General features: G+C 42.7%; 1 protein-coding gene and 1 non-coding gene across 3 annotated transcripts in view; one reads left to right on the top strand and one right to left on the bottom strand.

The window, feature by feature from the left end:
• The window catches only part of prkn (parkin RBR E3 ubiquitin protein ligase), a 423212-nt gene that overhangs the window by 68395 nt on the left and 334852 nt on the right, over window positions 1-19965 (bottom strand). For both annotated transcript variants that reach the window (XM_007889436.2, XM_042332972.1), the window contains exon 8: window positions 3961-4022. In XM_007889436.2, the coding sequence (XP_007887627.1) occupies window positions 3961-4022 (62 nt within the window). The remainder of the gene's footprint in view (window positions 1-3960; window positions 4023-19965) is intronic.
• Window positions 11088-11162, top strand: trnap-cgg. Its single transcript has one exon. It is a non-coding gene; the product is annotated as a tRNA-Pro (tRNA).

Raw genomic sequence — 19965 nt, 5'->3', positions numbered from 1 at the left:
CCTGCAGGAGAATATAACTCGGGGGCTTTGGAGACATAGGAATGGGTAAAATTGTGAAGAGTTTTGTAGACTAGGATGAGGATCCATTTATCTGTCTACATTGCTTCATCTGAAAACAGACCTTTGTTAAAGTAAGATCACTGCAAGAAACTAAGCCGAGTACAGTCAAGCTCATTGTTATAAACTCGCTTCCAAAGCTTCAATTCCAACAAACCTTTCACCTGGTCCCCTGTCAGCTGACATTCAACTGACATCTCTGCAATCAAACTGCCTGATAAGACCAACCTCATTATAATGAACGGTAGCTCATAATAGAGGATTGGGCCCCACAGGACTTTCCACGATGCACTTTAATCCCTGGAGTAACAAGACTCTCCGCTGTAAGTGTTATAGAGCTCACAGGGCATGCCTGGTGACATTAACATTTCACTGCCTCCTGCTTCTTGCACTTGGGCAACTATTCATAATTTTTCTCATGAATAGCATGTGGTGAAGCAGTCTGCTGGGAAATGTCCTCACATTTTGATAAGATTCACCCTAATACAAATGCCTACTTTGTCAGTCCTTCTGAGTGTACCTAAATTTTAAAAATTACAAAAACCTGTAAAATTAAAAGATCACTCCCCTCCCCCCCCCACCCCCCCCACCATGAGTACAAATATTTGTGGAACAACTTCCCAACAAAATCAGTTTATACTGCATTGTTAACTCTGCAGCTTCTAAAGATAACAGGATAAATAGAGGGTGGTGGGAGTATGGGAGGGGTGGTGGGAGCGTGGATGGTGCATGAACGAGGGTGGGGGGAGGACGGTTGAGGGTGGGTGGGTGAGGTTGCCCGGGTGAGGGTGGGGGGAGGGTGAAACCCAGGTGGGGGTGAGGGAAGCGTGGAGGAGGGTGGGGGAAAGAGGGCAAGGTGGGGGGGGGTCAACTGAGGGTGAGAGTGGGGGAGAGCGGGTGAGGGTGGGGTGTGCGTTGGCGAGAGTGGGGGAGAGCGGGTGAGGGGGGTGTGTGCGTGGGCGAGGCTGGGGGAGAGCGGGCGAGGGGGGGTGTGCGTGGGCAAGGGTGGGGGAGAGCGGGCAAGGGCGGGAGGGGCACGAGGGTGCGGAGAGCACGTGTGAAGGAGGTTTTCAACCCTGAACTTGTGACCTCGTATCATGCTATTGTGGCAAATTTTAAAGTATTTCTCTGCACTGAATTCCTCTTCCCCAGACAGACCAGCCACAAAAATAGATGCCGCCCGTTGCCATTCCACCATGCAAAAAGAAGATGCTATATTCTATACTCTGCTGCAAGGTCACCAGGGTCAAAGCCGCCTACTCCTCAGTAGAATTCTAAGCGTCATATTCTCACTTACTCAAACAGACTGCTCTGATGCTCCTGTTTATCATTATTCATCTGGCATTATCCTGAGAGCACACACAAAGCAAGGAGGATGCATCAAATCCTTGCATATATGTGCACTGCCATTTTTCTTTCTGTTCATTTGAAGTGGTCCAATTGGGCCATTATAGGTCTTTATGAATAGGTATAAAATTCTCACCTTTATCTCGAATTTTGGATTCCATCACCAGCACCTCATCCTTGACCTTTTCCTGACTATTTGCATTAGATAACTATCTGTCTTCTTTCAACGGTAGTGCGTGAACACAGCGAGAGGGAGAAGGGTTTGGCTCTAGAGGCCTGTGGCACTTAACTTTGTTTGTCTAACGCAAAGAGTTGATAAACCCAAACCTAATACGATATTCTGCTTGACTCAGAATTGTTATAAATTGCATTCAAAAATAATCAGTTTGCAAATCTTTTAGCTCAGCTCAGTCACTGAAGAAACAATTTGGTTTGAAAACTGAATAACTGATCTATTTATAAAATATATAAGTAATGCATACTTTGGATTAGAGTACAGTATTTAAGTGTTTTGCTTTGAACAACAACAATATTGACATTTATATAGTGCCTTTTACATCAGGAGGACATCACAAAGCAATTCACATAACTGACTGTGTTCCCGAGCTGGAAGGGGAGAGAGAAAGGTAACAACAACACCAAAATTACATTTGTAAAGCGCCTTTCACGTTGGGAGGACGTCCCAAGGCACTGGGCAGACAAGAGTTTCCGACCTGAGCTGGGGGTCAGGGTGAAGAAAGGCAGAGGGCAGTGGGGGAAGCAGGGAGATCGAAGCACGGTTGAAGAGGAGGGTCTTGAGATGAGTCTTGAAGGTGGCAAGGGAGGGGGTGAGGTGGAGGGATTTCAGGATGGAGTTCCAGAGGGTGAAAGCAGAGTGGTGGAAGGCCGCTTGCCAATAATGGGGCAAGCGAGGCGGGGGACATGAAGCAGGCCGGAGCCCACTGAGCAGACGGAGCGAGCAGGATGGTAGAGGGTTAGGAGGTCGCAGAGGTAGGGGGGAGCAAGACCATGGAGGGCTTTGAAGGTGAGGACTAGGATCTTAAACTGTATCCTCTGTGTGATGGGAAGCCAGTGGAGTTGGGTGAGGATGGGGGTGATAGGGTCTCGGAGCCTAGTGTGGGAGAGGATGTGGCTGTAGAGCTCTGGATGATCTGCAGCCTGTGGAGGGAGGAGTTGGGGAGGCCGACAAGCAGTGAGTTTGCATAGTCAAGACTCGATGTAATGAAAGCATGTATGAGGGTTTTGGTGACCTGTGGTATGAGACAGTGGCAGAGCCGGGCGATGTTGCGGAGGTGGGGGAAGGCAAAGCGGGTCATGGCGCAGATGTGGGTAGAAAGGATAGTTGAGGGTCAAACAAGACCCCAAAATTCCGGATACCAAGGTTTTACTAAGGTACCTAAAGTATAGTTCTTAAGTCAGGGATCGATAGGGAGCAGGGATAAGGCAGAATAACTCTGCGATAGAGTACCAAAGAGGAAAGGCAAAGTGGCTAAAAGCTTGTCCACTGATGATGAGGTGAGATGGAGCAGGTAGGGAACATGAAGCAGGCAGTGATTGCTGAACAGAGAGAGCAGCTGAGTGGGCAGTGAAGTCTTAGAAATAATGCGAATCCATGGAAAATGAGGGCGAGAATTTGGGATTTGTTCAATAACTCAATTATGAAAGTTAACAGAAAGTACTATGGTACATGGGGAGTTTGAACTTGAATCAGGATTACACTGAAATTAAATCTGTGTACATGAGAACTGTCTAGGAATTGAGACTGTTAGATTAGTTAAGCATTTTGATACACTGCTTTATGAATATGGGGCTACAGAAATACAACTGTATTGTTAATAAGCCAGAGAAACTGTGATTAAAGATTCTCTCCTTTAAAAAAATATTCCTGGGGAAGTTACGAGGTATAAAAATCTAAAAGCGCACACGTCGTAAATATTCGCATTGCCAAGTACCGAGAGCAGAACTTCAATCTCTCTCCTCCCACCCCCCCATCTTCCACGCGCACACATACACACACAATATTACACTTGGCAAAGAGGGCGACACTACCAATGATATGACTCAAAACCCTGCAGAGTTTCCCTGACAAAACTCCAGAGAACAAAGACATTTCATTCATCTTGGCTCTGACTGAAAGGTACTTTCATTTTGATTTAGAGCCCACTCAATATTTGTCACTGCTGTGGTAAATCGAGACATTTTAAATTAATGAATTTAAACAGAAATCCCATATCTAATCATTCATCTTCAGATTCCCATCTGTGGCAAGATTGGTTTCAACTATTCATTTGCCCATCTGCAACTGGCAAAAGGCACTGTTCACTGTGGAACTGCCAAGCTGAAAAGCACTGGCAGATAGCAGATGTACCAATTAATAACCTGTCATTGTTGATGGAAGGAACAGAGAGTTTTCCTTTAACATCCTGTGTGTTTTTCCCATCCTGGGTCACCGGGGTTGACAAGGCAACCTCAGGCTCCCTGGGGAGATCTCGATGCTGTCTCATTAGCAGCTCTTTTTTGTGACAGGTTAGTACCACCTTCCAGCAATTAACGTACCTGGTGGTTCCCGAGAATTCGGAAATGATGCAGCTCTTTAATCGCTGAGTCTGGGCAACCAGCTGGAAGAGAGAGGACAATAAAATGAGATTGACAATTGTAATTCTTTTGTCTATGTGGGGAACTGGCTGACACACAGGAGTAATGAAGAATGGAATTGTTTTTGCTTTCTGTCGATCTGATAACCAGATTTAGCTAAACTGGGTGCAATTAGTTACAAACCCAGGCAGTACTAAAGCTTGAGTCAGCGGCTCTATGGAGTCTGCTTACTTTGGTAAATTGCAAGGAAAATCTTGAACTCTGTGCATTCAATTAAAATCTTAGTTAATGAAAAAAATCTATTATTATTAATCTTGTAATTGTTTCTACAACTGCAGGGTTCAATAATTATTGCATTGAAAGATAGTGAACTTCAAACTAACTGTGCACAACTGTCACATGAAAGACAAAACTGTTCCATCTGGCCATGGCAGATTATTTTAATTTTATAAAGGATAATCATATTGAGCCACTTGGATCATTGAGAGGATGTACGTGGGAGGCTACAGATACTTGAACAGCATCAAGCACTGGTCCTTTCACCTCTGACACCTTGGTTTGAATAGAACCCTGATAGGACAAAATCTGTTTGTTTACGTTTGCCAATCTCGACCCAGTTTTCAGCGGCCATGGGCTCATGAGCACAAACTTCACTATTTGGCATTATGATATGCTCCAGTGGCTGTTCACCAGTAATTTACATTTTTCTTTTTTAAGCACTCACTTTCATCCCTCAAAGTTCTGCTATGACAGTCTTGTCTGCCATTGTTTGGGGGTGGGATTCACCAGTTATCACTACAAATGCCTGTTCTTGATGTATCACACTGTTTGAACCATCCAGATTGACGACACCGAAGAAGGCTATTTGGCCATTATATCTGTGCTGGCTCCCTCAAGAGCAATCCTTTCAGTCCCACTTACCTGCCCTTTCTCCATTCTCCTGCAGCTGATTCTTTTTCAGGTATCTGTCTAGATCCCTCTTAGCCAATATGGATTTTGCCTCAACTACTGCTCCTGGTAGGGCATTCCATATCCTAACCTTCCAATTTGCTTTGTTTACTAATTTTGACTAACGAGTTTACTAACTTTTCCAGATGAACGTACAAATATGATGAAGTATGTTATAACATAAGGCAATTACATTTATTGGGTTTGTACCTGCAGTGAGGTATCTGTCTAGTTCCCACCTAAAGGTCAATGTGGATTTTGCCTCAACTATTGTTCAATATGTTCAATAAGCACTACCTTGGCTCCTCTTCACACTTCTTGTTAGGTTCATATAACCAACCTTTGGTTTGGAAAAGGTTTTAAAAAGCTAGTCATCAGGAAATCATATTATGTACCTACACAAACTCTATGTTCTATTCAAACTCACAAACTCTGAGTGCCAGAAAAATGGTTGGACCCTAACACTGGAGGAAGGGTTTATACAAAAATTACTACTTCACATGGGTCTTGGTATTTGTGGAGTTCTTGGGAGAAGATAACTGGACAACTATAACTGTTATAGAGGCATATACAATTTTAAATAGGATTAGAAAAGAAACCCAGATCAATACTTTAAGATCCAACAAGACAGTTGGATCCAACACAAGGACAAGGGTTTAGAGTTGTAAATGGCAATTTCAGGACAGATACCAGGAAGTCTTTCTTGACGCAAAGGGTAATCACCAATTTAATAGATTGCCATGCAATGTGGTAAAGGAAAGGACAATGGACTCATTTAACAAACAGCTTGATGCTATGATGGAGGGACAGTAAGGTTGGTGATCTGGGGGGAAGGGATCTGGTGGGTTGAAGGGCCTTCTTCATCCACACCAATCTTGCGATCTTAACAATGCTACGACATTTATCATACTGTACCAAAGTCCAACTGGTTTAGAATGGTGGTGGGGAGGAAAATCCTTGCTTTTTTTTGCATTTTGTCACTTTTTGGAATAGTAAATTAGCCATTTTGCAAATATTGAAACTTAAATAACTTAAATATTTGCAATTAGAAGTTGCAATTAGCACACTGAATCCAGTTTATAAATATTGCTATTTAGGCTTCACTGTAATATAATAATCATTGAATTTGATACAGTGCATTATTACGTCTTCAAGACATCTCAAAGCGCTTCACAGAATACACTGTAAATTGAGTTAACCATATTTTGTGGGTGAAACACGGCAGCCAATTGCACACAGCAGTGTCCCACAAACAGTCGTGGATTGAAGTGACCAATTTATTATTATTATTTTTTTGAAGGAATTATTACCCCCGGAAAAGTGATCCGCCAATTGACTAACAACTGGGTTCCTACTAACTACAGTCCTGTAGCTCAGTGGTTAGAGCACTCGCTTTGCAAGCGAGAGACCTGAGTTCAATTCCAGGCAGGGCAAAACCTTGGGCAAGTTTCCTTTCCTTCCTGGATTAATAATAATCCCTCCAAAACAAAACAATAATAATAAATTGGTTATTTTCAATCAATGACTGTTTGTGGGACACTGCTGTGCGCAATTGGCTGCCGCGTTCGCCCACAAATATAGTCAATTCACTTTACAGTATATTCTGTGAAGCGCTTTGGGATGTCTAGAAGACGTGAAAAGCGCTGTATTAAATGCAAGGATTATTATTATTATTATAGTTATAGGGGCACGATAAACAGAGATGTGTGCAGTTAGGAAACTTGCTCAACATTACGCCCTGCCAGGAATTGAACCCAGGTCTCTCACTTGCGAGGCGAGTGTTCTAACCACTTAGCTACAGGACTCCATATAAATACACTATTCTTTAGTGTCATGAGAGAATCAAATATATGTTAGTTAAACTTTGAAAGGAAGGGAAACTCTTTGATCATTTTATGAAGCAATCAACATATTCAAACCTGACTAGTTACACCTACAGCTACCATTCCCTTCAATACAGGAGCCATCAAATCAACAAAGCATTTGATCATCTGTGTCTATTCCTGTCTTCATAACTTTCAATTCTTATTTAAACTGGATATTCATCCAGCTCCAGATTTTATGGGTGTTAATCCACATAGTGCTAACTATGGGAGATGGTATGGTAATGAATGCCTCCCATGGGAAACAAAGGTGCGAAGACCATGAGGAAATGGTGTTAATAATGCGTGTACAGAATGACGATGACAAATTAATTAGTCCCTAATTTTACATAACTGAAGTGGCACAGTTTGAAGGGTCTCAGTGCTTGAAATAAGTTCTGTATCACTAATCACCCTTATCATACGTTTCATTAGCTTGGGAAGGGAGCCACCTTTCATAGAGGTCAACAGTCCTGACAGCCCAATTATAACTGATCAAATTGGGTCACGAATGGTGAAAGTCAATGACTTTTCTTTATTTGCATTTCTGATTTCCCTCGGTAATCACAACTCCTATATTCCATTTGTCGTCAGCCGTGAGACAGAAATTATACATCCAAAAAATAAGTTGTCAAAGTGAGCATTATGTAGACTTATGGAGATTTGGAACTGATTAACAATTACACTCAGCTATGGTTCCTGCTTAACAGCTAATGGGGATGTAATTGAAGTTATTTTTTAATGGCATTCCTTAAAAAAGAGTCAGAGTTACACAAATGGGGAGTGCTTACAGTAACCGGGCGTTCATCATGTCAACCCGGAGGAATTCTGCTTGGAGTGGAGTTTCATGGGAATTCTATCAGGATTCCTTATGAATCTATCCTGTTAATAAAAATGTTGGAAATTAGAACCCAACAACTATTCTTGACTGGAGATGAGCTGGGCTTCTTTGTAGAGAGTTGATTTGTGATGGTCTCTGTCCAAAGTTAAAATCAACTTTGTCTGACTTATGATTGAGCAAAAATAACTTTTTTTCCAATTTGACAGAGTAATTATAATAATAATAATCCTTGCATTTGTTATAGCGCCTTATCAAGTCTTCTAGATGTCTCAAAGAGATTCACAGAATCACCGTAAAGTGAATTGATCGTATGTTTGGTGCTGAAACAACGTAGCCAATTGCATACAGCAGTGTCCCACAAACAGCCATGGATTAAATGACCAAATTATTATTTTTGTAATTATTTACGTTTTTTTAAGGGATTATTACCCCCAGTAAAGCAATCCACCAATCGACTAACAACCGGGATCCTACTTCTTACTGCTAGGTAAACAGAGTATGTGGAGTTAGGAAACATGTCCAATGCTTGGGACTCAAACCCAAGTTTTCTTGCTTGAGAGATGAGTGCTCTAACCACTAACCTATAGAACGCCACAAGTCTTATGTTAAATTTACATAAGGTGTTGAAAATTCCTAAAACATATGAATCAGGGAAGCTCTAATTATAAACCATGTACTGACCCAAATGCAGTTTTAACAGAATTCATAAACACAGTAAAGCTTTAAGGCAACATGTAAGTGACAGTAAATCCCCGTTTACCAGACTCCAGTTATCCAGAATTCATAGCTAGCCGAAACCAGACCAAAACAGAAGAATTAAAAAAAAACGTGGGCCGATTTGGACAACTGCCAGCCCAACTCTCCTATCGTGCATCTCAGCCTCACCATCCCCGCTGCTCTGCAGGGGTCAGGGATATTGATTTTGACTCAGTTTGAATCCCGCAAACAGAAGATACCTTATTCGCTTATTCTGGCTCAATGGACTTGACCTCCCTGACCACCTCCCCGCCACCAGCTAACCAGTATTTTAGTGTGCAGTTAAACGTGGTCGCAGCTTCAGAACTATAGGCATATAGGCATACTGTAGATGTAATTGTGTTGTTCACAAATCTGACACCTTAGTTTGAAAAAGATATGGCTACTGAAGCATTATGAGCAAATTGGTGCCTCCATTTAAGATGATGCATTTAATCCATTTAATACACACTCTTTGCCTCCTGTCAACGTCTTCTCTCCTGTGGTTCTGAACTCCTCAACCTCCCCAGGCTCTCCCTCAGACTGCCCCAAAACTCTCTTCCTCAATCCCTCCTCCTGACCCCTCTCTCTCATTCGCTCTCATTAAATCCCGCCTAAAGACCTTCGTTTTTGATCATGCTTACCGTCACCTCCCCCCTCCCTCTCTCCCTGGCTCAGCTTCATACTCCGCCACTGTCAAGTGCTTCGGGACGCTACGCCATATGAAGGGCGCTATATAAATGCAAGTTGTTGTTGTTGGTGGTCGTGCATATTGCTAAGTGTTGCCAGGATGAAACACACACTTATAATTGCTTTAATGCCGTAGATTGGCGAAATACTGTTCAGTTGACTTTTAATAAGAAGCTAATAAATAAAGAATACAAGAAGCGGAGATGATAAAGTAGAAGAAATTCCTATAACTACACATTCTGTTCTCCGGTTTGGCAATCATACCTTTCTGCATCATGTACAATGCTACATAAAGGTTTCTTAAACTCAACATCCTGTCTCTGTGAGCTTGATTATCTCGGTGTCTGAATAATTAAAGTATAATGACGATTTTAGTCAAAACCTCGGAAATGTGTTTTAAAACTGGTTTACTCTCAACAATCTCAATATCCCCAGCAAAATAGCAGTGTCATGGTCACAGGTATCGACCCTTCATTTGTACCAAAGCCTCCCGGAAAACCCCAAAACCTGTCCGGGTTTGAATATTGCTACACCTCAGCCAGCGAACACACAGGGCTTTTGTATCTTGCAGTTCTGATAGGGCTTTCTTCTTGAGCTATTTATTTTACATTTACTTTTGTGAGAGTTTGCAACTGATACTTTTTCGAAAAACAAATTTAAATTTTGAGTTAGCTTTGCTCTAAATTTCTAAAATATCTCATTCACTCATGTTGTGCAGATCTGTCTGCAACGTATGGAACTCAGCCTTTGTTAAACCAAAAGTATGCAATTCCCGGTATATGAATGAACTGGGGTCACTTCTTGATATAAATGCTAAACTGAGCTGAATGCAGTGTTTAACCATGCAATCATGCACTGCTTTCCAATACTGTATATGTAGAAAAGGTCTTAGATAATTCTACCAGTTACTCTGCAGTGACAGATGTAGAATACTGACAGATGTGATCCTTTCATATCAATAGCACAATTAACAATGTGGTGCTGTTGTCGCTTCGAGCAACAAGTCAAACTTCTCTGTGTGAGAGGCAACCAGTTGAAAAGTCCATCCTACTTCCTCCAATTGCTACTTTCTTTGGCCACAGGTGGACTGAGCTGTTACACCTCTCAGGGAAGGTCTGCAGCCCCCAAAACAATAGTCTTGACTTGTCGTATGGTTGCTTCTGTGTTGCTGCTGGTTCTGTCAAGTCGTTCAATTGTATAAATGGGCCAAATTTGACACGAGTGACAGGACTAGATGCTGCAGAACCACTTGTACTGAAGTGCTTGAACACCCTATTGATATGAATACACCATCACTTTACTGAAACACCTGTATTCTGCCATATACCTTCCTTGGAGCCAGATTGTGTTATTACAACAACAACTTGCATTTATATAGCACCCTTCATGCGGGGTAGTATCCCGGAGAGCTTGACAGTGGCAAAATCTATCACCGAGCCAAAGGAAAGGGAGGGGGAGATGACTGTAAGCACGATTAAAGGCAGAATGTATGAAACACTGTACATACAATATTACTGTTTCCCTGAATAGACTTAAGGAACTTCAAACTTCGATATGATCAAAGTGATCGAATAGATAGCTCCAGGTTAGAGAAGATACCTACAGTGGAGGAAGTGCGGAGGAAGCAAGCAGAACAGTCATAGGATGGGCCAAATGCTTCCTCCTATGTTATAAAGTTTCTATGATTCCAAATCTGCCAGGTTCCCAAAACAGTGAGTACCACCTTATGAGATTAATTCAGAGTATGTTATCAAAACATACTCTATAGATATCATTGAAAGACTCATTGAAGCTGGACTATATCTTTCTTTTCAAACCCTTCAACTTGACTTAGGATGTTGGCCTGTCTTTCTATAAAGAATCATGTGGTTGATAATAGGTTCTACTGTTGTCACCTCTTGTGTTGCAGCAAACAAGTCCTGGTCAAATCAAGACTACAATAAGTGTTTATAAGACATTCATGTTTGTGCCACTCTAATATGAGCTTGGCCCTCTGAGTATTTTCTGCTATTTCTACTTGTAACTCAGTGGTTAGAGCACTCGCCTCGGAAGCGAGAGACCTGGGTTCGATTCCCAGGCAGGGTGAAACGTTGGGTAAGTTTCCTTACTCCACATGCCTCTGTTTACCATGCCCCTGCAGTTAGTAGGAACCTGGTTGTTAGTTGATTGGCGGATCGCTTTTCTGAGAGTAATAATTAGTTCAAAAAATAATGATAATAATTTGGTCACTCAATCCATGACTGTTTGTGGGATACTGCTATACGCAATTGGTTGCCATGTAATAATCCCACAAAAAAACCAATAATAAATTGGTCACTTCAATCCACGACTGTTTGTGGGACGCTACTGTGCGCAATTGACTGCCGCATTTCACCCACAAATATACAGTCAATTCACATTACAGTATATTCTGTGAAGCGCTTTGAGTACGTCTAGAAGACGTGAAAAGAGCTATATCAAATGCAAGGATTATTATTATGTTTCATCCACAAAATATAGTCAATTCACTTTATAGTATATTCTGTGAAGCATTTTGAGACGTCTTGAAGATGTGACAAGGCACTATATCAAAAGGATTATTATTATTGCAGGGTAACCTTGAACGATTTAAAAAACTGTTTTAACCAGTCACACTATGATATAGAAACAAAATATTAATTTGCTTGTTGCAGTGTGCTGCGAGTTATTAGCAGCTGTTCTTACTTATTTGCTTTAGCTCCTTAGTTCTTAAGTACTTAATGCTGCAGATGGTCTGTCAGGAATTGCGAAATATTAGTTTCCTTTTATAATTAAGAAAACAGAATTGTATAATGGAAAGTATACCTGTCCTATATAACTTGTCCTTTCTTCTGCCTCTATTAAGGGACTACAGTAGCTGTGAACATGCAGCTAGATATTGAAGAACTTTTACTCCAGGCAACATAAAGTCAAGCAGCACAACAGAGAGACAGAGCACCCGGGAGTTTGAGGCTGTACTTACTGTGGCTAAGAACTGTCAGCCCTACAATAAAGTGAAATCCTTGCAGTGTAGACTTAATTCTGCCTTCGAGAGCCTCCTGAATCAAATCCACAGTCTTACAATATGATATCTGATGGCCTGCTGGTCAGGGATTGATTGCTGCCCAAAGTCCATGCTCGATTACTACTGTAATGTGCAGTCACATTGCTTGGTCCAGCCAAGTTTTTAATGAAACTGCAACCCTTCTTAGAAGCAGTTAAAAACCTTGATTCAAAGGTGGGGGGAGAATCTACTTCTCACGTGTATGGGTAATTCATATTCAATACTTTAAATTAGATCTTCACTGGCTAGAAATGAGATCAGAGAAGATATCTTCAAACTACAATACAAAATTACAATTGTAAAGCAGGGGTTGGCATCATGGAAGGTGGAGGGCAGAGAGGGTAGGAGGATGCCGAAGGCATGGTCGAAGAGCAGGGTCTTGTGATGTGCCTTGAAGAAGGCAAAGAGGGAGGGAGGCGAAGTTCCAGACAGAGAGTGGGGGCAGAGAGACTGAAGGCCCGACCAACGATGGTGGGGTGGGCCGGGCGAGGAACATGGAGCAGGCTGGAGCTTGCTGAGCGGAGGGAGTGGATAGGTTGATAAGGGGTTAGCAGGTTGGAGAGGTAGGAGGGGGCAAGGCCATGGAAGGCCTTGAAGGTGAGAACGAGAATTTTGAACTTGATCCTTTGAGGGATGGAGAGCCAGTGGAGCCGGGCGATGGTGGGTGTGATGGGGTCACGCAGCTGGGTGCGGGAGAGGACACGAACTGCAGAGTTCTGGATGATCTGGAGCTTGTGGAGGGAAGAGTTGGGAAGGTCAACAAGCAGGGCAGGGCATTGCCATAGTTGAGCCTGGTTACAATAAAGGGATGTATAAGGGTTTTGGAGGCCTGAGGGGTGAGGTAGCAGCGGAGTCAGGTAATGTTGCAGAGTTGGGGGATGGCAGAGTGGGTCATGGCACGGATGTGGGGCAGAAAGGACAGTTGAGGGTTGAACAAGATGCCTAGGTTCCTGATGGCTTGGTGAGGTGGAGTGTGCATCCATGGATGCTGATGCTTTTAATGTCTGAGGTGCGGAGACACTGGCGCGAGCCAATCAGGAGAGCCTCAGTCTTGCTGACATTCAACTGTAGAAAGTTGGCTCTCTCTCATCCAGGACTTGATGTCTGACAGGCAGTCTGTGGTCCTGGAATCAAAGGTGGGGGCAGAGAGATAGAGTTGGGTGTCATCTGCGTACATGTGTAAGTTGACCCCATGTCTGCGGATGATGTCACCAAAAGGAAGCATATACAGGATGAAGAGGAGAGGACAGAGCACTGAGGAACGCTGCACAAGTCGGTGCGGGAGCTGGAGGGGAAGCCATTTGTGGAGACAAAGTGGAACCAGTGTGAGAGATAGGATCTGAACCATTCAAGGTCAGAACCTTGAAGATTCAGGTGAGAGGGGAGGTGGTGGAGCAGGATAGAGTGGTCCACAGTGTCAAAGGAAGCAGAGAGGACGAGGAAGATGAGGAGACAGAGGATTAGGAGATGTTCAGAACAGAGGCAGAGGCTAGGAGGGCGGAGATGTCAGATATGAAGGTGGGGGACGATTTACGATAAATCAGGAGAATTTTAAGGGAAATATTGGAGGGATAGAAGATGGTAAGGTGCTCGAAGGAGGGAAATGAGTCGGAGGAGTCTAACCTACTGTTAGATTATGAAATTCACTGCACAGATGGAGTGCTGACTGGGATGTTTAGAAGGAAGACAGACAGATGGTAGGAAAGTAAGAGATATGGAAAAAAAGCAGGAAAATGGAATGAAAAGATTTGTCATGATGTAATAAAATGGTGGAAGAGGCTTGTCAGCCTGTTCCTATATTACAATGCAATAATATGAGAGTTAATGTAATGTAAGAATTTTTAAGTGGGTAAATCGTCCCTTCAATACCAACTGCTCTGCTCCTATGTTCAAACACTAAGCTGTCAGTCAATCACAGTGCACAAAGGGTATGAGGTGGGGAATCTTATTAATGAAAGTCTGGATTGCCCACCGCCCATGTGGAGGCAATTATTGAATTATTCAACTGGAAAACTATTAAATCTGGTGGAGTGGGGGAAGCAGCTGCTGAAACAAATGGAAGCACTATCTTATTCTGAATTTTACATGAAGTGCAATGTATGAAGAGTATTGAAGGTGTGGGATAGGCATATGCTGGAGCAGAAGCCCTAACGCTGGGCATTTTATTATGAACATTACATGAAGTGTAATACCTGTATGTGGCACTCAAACATCTTGTTGCAAGGTAATTGTGCGCAGGTACAGTACTTCCTAGTAAAATGTAATGACAACACCGCAGTTACATCCAGGCAGTGCAGCACTGCAATGCAGTATCCAAATGGATCCATGTGCATTTGTATTGATAAAGTGCCATCTGCTCGCTTCACAGAAAAAAAGGAGAAGCCAGTCTGCTGCACCACAGGAGCACCACACCTCCGAGCAACACACACTGATACTTTTACTGCAAAATCATACCAGTGCACTTAAAGATCAATGAATTGCTTATATGGAATATATGTGCTAAGTGCCTGAGTAGTGTTCAGTGCTATACTACTTAAAGCAATTTGTAACAGTCCATCTCTGCCAAAAGGTCAGAGGCATGCACTTAATGTCAGCAATGAATGACAGGTACTGTAGTTATCAGTGGTTGTTCAGGTAATTATCACTACATGACTCCACTGGTCCTCCTTCTTTCTATATGGCTGATGTTTCGACATGTGCGGCTAGCTGCCCCTTTCTCGTGTTACTTTGTGGGGTGCAACTCATACCAATTTTCCCAACACAAACTTCACTGTAATTTTCTCAGCAGATAATCTTTCTGAAGTCCTGAATTCTGAAGTTCTGAGTACGCTGGGAAGTGGGTCACTAAATCGCTGACAACTTGTCCTGAGAAATGTTCTTAGAAAAACTCTAATCCACACCAAACTGAGTACTTAAAGTGGAAAGGTTACTGATTGCACTTTCACAAGTGACAGGCTTTTGGAAAAGCTTCATTTTTGAAGAGATACACGTAAACGGTGGAAAATAACCAACTGAAATTGAAAGGAGCTTCTCCCTGTACAGTGCTGGGGTTTACGACTCCATTTCTCCATTCACTCAGTTCGTAAATGGTACTGTCTCTGACTTGTGGACCTAAATTACTGTAACCTTTCATGCACAGTTGAATCCTGATAAACATGTAACTCATCTCCAAAGTACTGTCATGGGTGAGTCAAGACTTCCCATACAGTGAACAAACATATGTTCCATTGGAAACTTCTACTTGATTCAAAATAAATGGATCAGGTTAAAAAACAATCTCCTCTCGTGAAAGTACTATTCTTGTCTGGGTACAGTGTTCTACTTCCTCACCCAAGTGGCCAAGTTAATTTAGTTATTACATCAGAACTCTATCTTGTCTTCGGCTGACATGTACACATACACAAGCATCTTCCAGCAGCAATCACTCAACAGTGATTTGTATCATGAACCCAAGCAGAATTTTCACTCCTTCCAATAACAGCCACTGAGACATACTGGGGCTCCCCTTCCACCATTCAAGAAGACCAAACACCACTTGTATATTGTCTTATGGTAAATAACAGTACCAATCATAATAATAATAATAATCCTTGCATTTTGATATAGCGCTTTTCACGTCGGGAGGACGTCCCAAAGCGCTTCAATAATCCTTACATTTGATAAAATGCCTTTCACATCAGAAGGATGTCCCAAAGTGCTCCACAGTATATACTGTAAAGTGCAATGTCTGTGTTTTGTGGGAAATTGTGCTATCCTATTGTTCAAATGTCTCAAGGTACTTCACAAAGATGATGGTGATGGGTATTAAAGCAGTGAGAAAAGGGATAGATGAAAGTTTGAGGATGCTGCTCAAAAGTATTATCAACAAGATGCATTTTTCAGAGGGTTTTGACGGTGGGGAGAGAAGGCGAATGGCTTTGTATGGCCCAATTTTCTAGCTGAAAGTGTCTTTATTAATTAAACCATTGATGGAGTGTCAGTTTAGGTAAATCTTCACTTATACCCTTCAATGCTGAATTTCCTTGGTATTGTGGAAATATCCTCATTTCCTATCATGGAATATCTTACTCAAAACCATAGAATTTTTTTTCAAAATAGATGTTGTAGTGACAGAGTAAAGTGTAAACAAATGGCACTGTTGCAAGAGAACTTCTTTTATATTACAGCAGCTGTCTGTTTATTTGAAACAAAATCANTTTTTAAAATTTAGTTAAAAAAAATCCACTCAATTTTAGCACAAAGTTATGCTATTTGAAGTAATACAGATTTCCCAAGGGGAAAGACCCATCATTGTACTAGAATGGCTTACATATGGGAGAATGCTCAATACAAACAGCAGTTGCTAACAAGATTTTATGACATTTGCAGACAGGTTATTGAATAACCCAAACAAGTTATTACTAAATACTTGAACAAGTTAGTAGTAAATAAACAGGTTATTGATAAATACCCTGAACAGCAAATACCTTTAAAAGGCTCCATTAAAGATGAACATTTCTGACAACTTCATTTTGAATAGAATATCTCAAAGAACTGCATTACTATGTTGTAAACTTGGTCGACAAGCATGTTGGCCATTAATTTGCCACCGCTTACATTGATCTCTTCAAAATGAAACTCACGCTGTGACTTGTGAAAGTGAATCAGTAACTTTTCCACTAAAAAGGTTCAGATAGGTGCAGATTAGTTTTTCAAAGAATATTTCCCAGGACAAGTCAGCAATGACATAGTGGCCCACTTCCCAGAGTACTCATAACTTCAGAATTCAGGATTTCAGAAAGATTATCCACCAAGGTAATTATAGTGAAGTTTGTGCTTGAAAACATGAGTCATACCCCACAATGTAACACTGAAAAACAGGAAAGTTAGCAAGTGCTATACAGCACCAATACAGTAAAGAGCAGGATCAGTGGAGTCATGTAGTGCTAATTACTTGAACAACCACTGATAACTACAGGGCATGTCATTCACTGCTGCCATTGAGGTCATACCTCCAACCTCTTGGTAGAGATGGACTGTTAAAAATTGCCTTAAAGTGGCATAGCATTGAATAGCCCTCAGGCACTTCATACAGATATTCCAAATAAAGTCCATGATCTACATAAAAATAATTGTACTGGGTATTTGGATTGAAATGGACTATAGAGAGAGAACCCACATATACATGGACTAGGTAGTTGGAAAGGTGATCCAAGGTGTATTTATACAATATCAATGCAAGGAGGATAAGGATCAAAATGTTCAGTTACATAAGAACATAAGAACATAATAAGTGCTAGTCGAAAACAAGACTAAGGCCCATCTAGTTCGTCTTCCACCTTCCTGGCGGTCACATGCACATATGTCCCGAACCAGCTATGCACTATATCCCATAATGTTATTTCCTAGTTACATGTGCTGGTGAAACATGGGCTGGAGGGGGAAGCAGATACTCAGGAAGTTAATAAAACGTGGTTTAAAAATAAGGGGATTCACATGGGCTGATGACTAGCAAATAAAGTTCAATACAGATAAAAGCAGGTACTGCAGGACACTGGACTTGTTTAAAAATATTTTGCTGTCAGGGGAGAATGACATGGTAGGTATTCTGGATCGATGAGAATAAATGGGTTGGAGGAGCTTTTTCGTCTGTACCTCTCTTATGATCTTATGATAACTATGAAAGGGGAATTAACTTGCAAGTTTTTGAGTGTTTCACAAAAGGAGAGGTGTGCAACATTAGTTAGTGAGGCAACAACAACAACAATAAAAAAAATTATATTTGCCTTTCACGTCGGGAGGACGTCCCAAGGCGCTGGACAGACAGAGTTATGGACCCGAGCTGAGGGTCGGGGTGGAGGAGGGGGGAGGGTGGGGGGGAAGCAGAGAGATCAAAATCACGGTCGAAGAGGAGGATCTTGAGGTGGGTCTTGAAGGTGGCGAGGGAGGGGGTGAGACGGAGGGACTATGGGATGGAATTCCAGAGGGTGGGGACAGAGTGGTGGAAGGCCCACGTGCCGATAGTGGGACGAGCTAGGCGGGCGATGTGAAGCAGGCTGGAGTCCGCTGAGCGGAGGGAGCGAACAGGATGATAGGGGGTTAGGAGGTCGGAGAGGTAGAGGGCAGCAAGACCATGGAGGGCTTTGAAGGTGAGGACCAGGATCTTAATAATAATAATAATAATAATAATAATAATCCTTGCATTTGATATAGCGCTTTTCACGTCGGGAGGACGTCCCAAAGCGCTTCACAGAACACACTGTAAAGTGAATTGACTGTATATTTGTGGGCGAACGCGGCAGCTAATTGCGCACAGCAATGTCCCACAAACAGTCGTAGATTGAAAATGACCAATTTAATTATTGTTTTTGGTTTTGGAGGGATTATTATTAGGCGTGTGGAGTAAGGAAACTTGCCCAAGGTTTCGCCCTGCCGGGAATTGAACTCAGGTCTCTCGCTTGCAAAGCGAGTGCTCTAACCACTGAGCTACAGGACTCCATCTTGAACTGTATCTCTGTGTGATGGGAAGCCAGTGGAGTTGGGCAAGGATGGGGGTGATAGGGTCATGGAGCCTAGTGCGGGAGAGGACACAGGCTGCAGAGCTCTGGATGATCTACAGCCTGTGGAGGGAAGAGTTGGGGAGGCCGACAAGCAGTGAGTTTGCATAGTCAAGCCTCGATGTAATGAAAGTGTGTATGAGGGTTTTGGCGGCCTGTGGTATGAGACAGTGTTGGAGCGGAGGTGGGGAAGGCAGAGCCGGTCATGGTGCAGATGTGGGGTAAAAAGGATAGTTGAGGGTCAAACAAGACCCCAAAGTTCTGGACTGGCTTAGCAAGGTGGAGTGTGGAACCATGGATGGTGATGCTGTAAGCGCCTGAGGTGAGGAGGCGATGACGGGAGCCAATCAGGAGGGCCTCGGTCTTGTTGACGTTCAACTGGAGAAAGTTAGCTCTCATCCAGGACTTGATGTCTGACAGACATTCTGTCAGGACAGCAGTGGTCCTAGAGTCAAGGGTGGAGGCAGAAAGGTAGAGTTGGGTGTCATCCGCATACATGTGGACCCCATGTCTGCAGATGATGTCATCAAGAGGGAGCATGTTGAAGAGGAGGGGACCAAGGACAGGGCCCTGAGGAGCACCGCACGAGACGGTACGGGGAATAGAGGAGAAGCTGTTTGTGGAGATGCAGTGCAGGCGGTGTGAGAGGTACGATCTGAACCGACCAAGGCAGCGCTGTGGAGGTTGAGGTGAGAGGAGAGGCAATGGATGAGGATAGAGTGGTTGATAGTGTCGAAGGCAGCAGAGAGGTCAAGAACGAGGAGGCAGAGGGAGCCCTGGTCGCAGATGGACAGAATGTCACTTGTCACTTTGACCAGAGCGGTTTCTTTGCTGTGAGTGACATGGAAGCCCGATTGGAGGGGTTCAAGAAGGGAGTGGTGGGAAAGGAAGGAGCAAAGCTATGAAGCAACAACTCGTTCCAGGACCTTGGAGAGGAAGGGGCGGTTGGCGATGGGGCGGTAGTTAGGTAGAGAAGGATCCAGGGAGGGTTTTTTAAGGATAGGAGTGATGACAGCATTTTTTAAAGGGCAATCAACTAACTGAAAAATATCATGTTGAAAATGAGATTAATTCTTTTAACAGATCTAAACAACATTAAAGGGAAACGTCAACAATTAGAATACACTACAGGATTCCAGACAATGAGAAGGAGGTAGACGCATTGCTGTGGGAGCTCATAAAGCAGACAAGTATTGATTATGGTGATTTCCATCTCTGAAACACAGTTTGGAATTTATAACAGGGCAGTCCATGTGTGAGCATGAATTTATTGAAGATGTGTGGTATTCATTT

Source organism: Callorhinchus milii, unplaced genomic scaffold (assembly GCF_018977255.1).
Source record: "Callorhinchus milii isolate IMCB2004 unplaced genomic scaffold, IMCB_Cmil_1.0 Scaffold3, whole genome shotgun sequence".
NCBI classification, from domain to species: Eukaryota; Metazoa; Chordata; class Chondrichthyes; order Chimaeriformes; family Callorhinchidae; genus Callorhinchus; species Callorhinchus milii.
The sequence above is the reverse complement of the archived record's forward strand: the minus strand, read 5'-3'. Positions and strand labels throughout refer to the sequence as shown.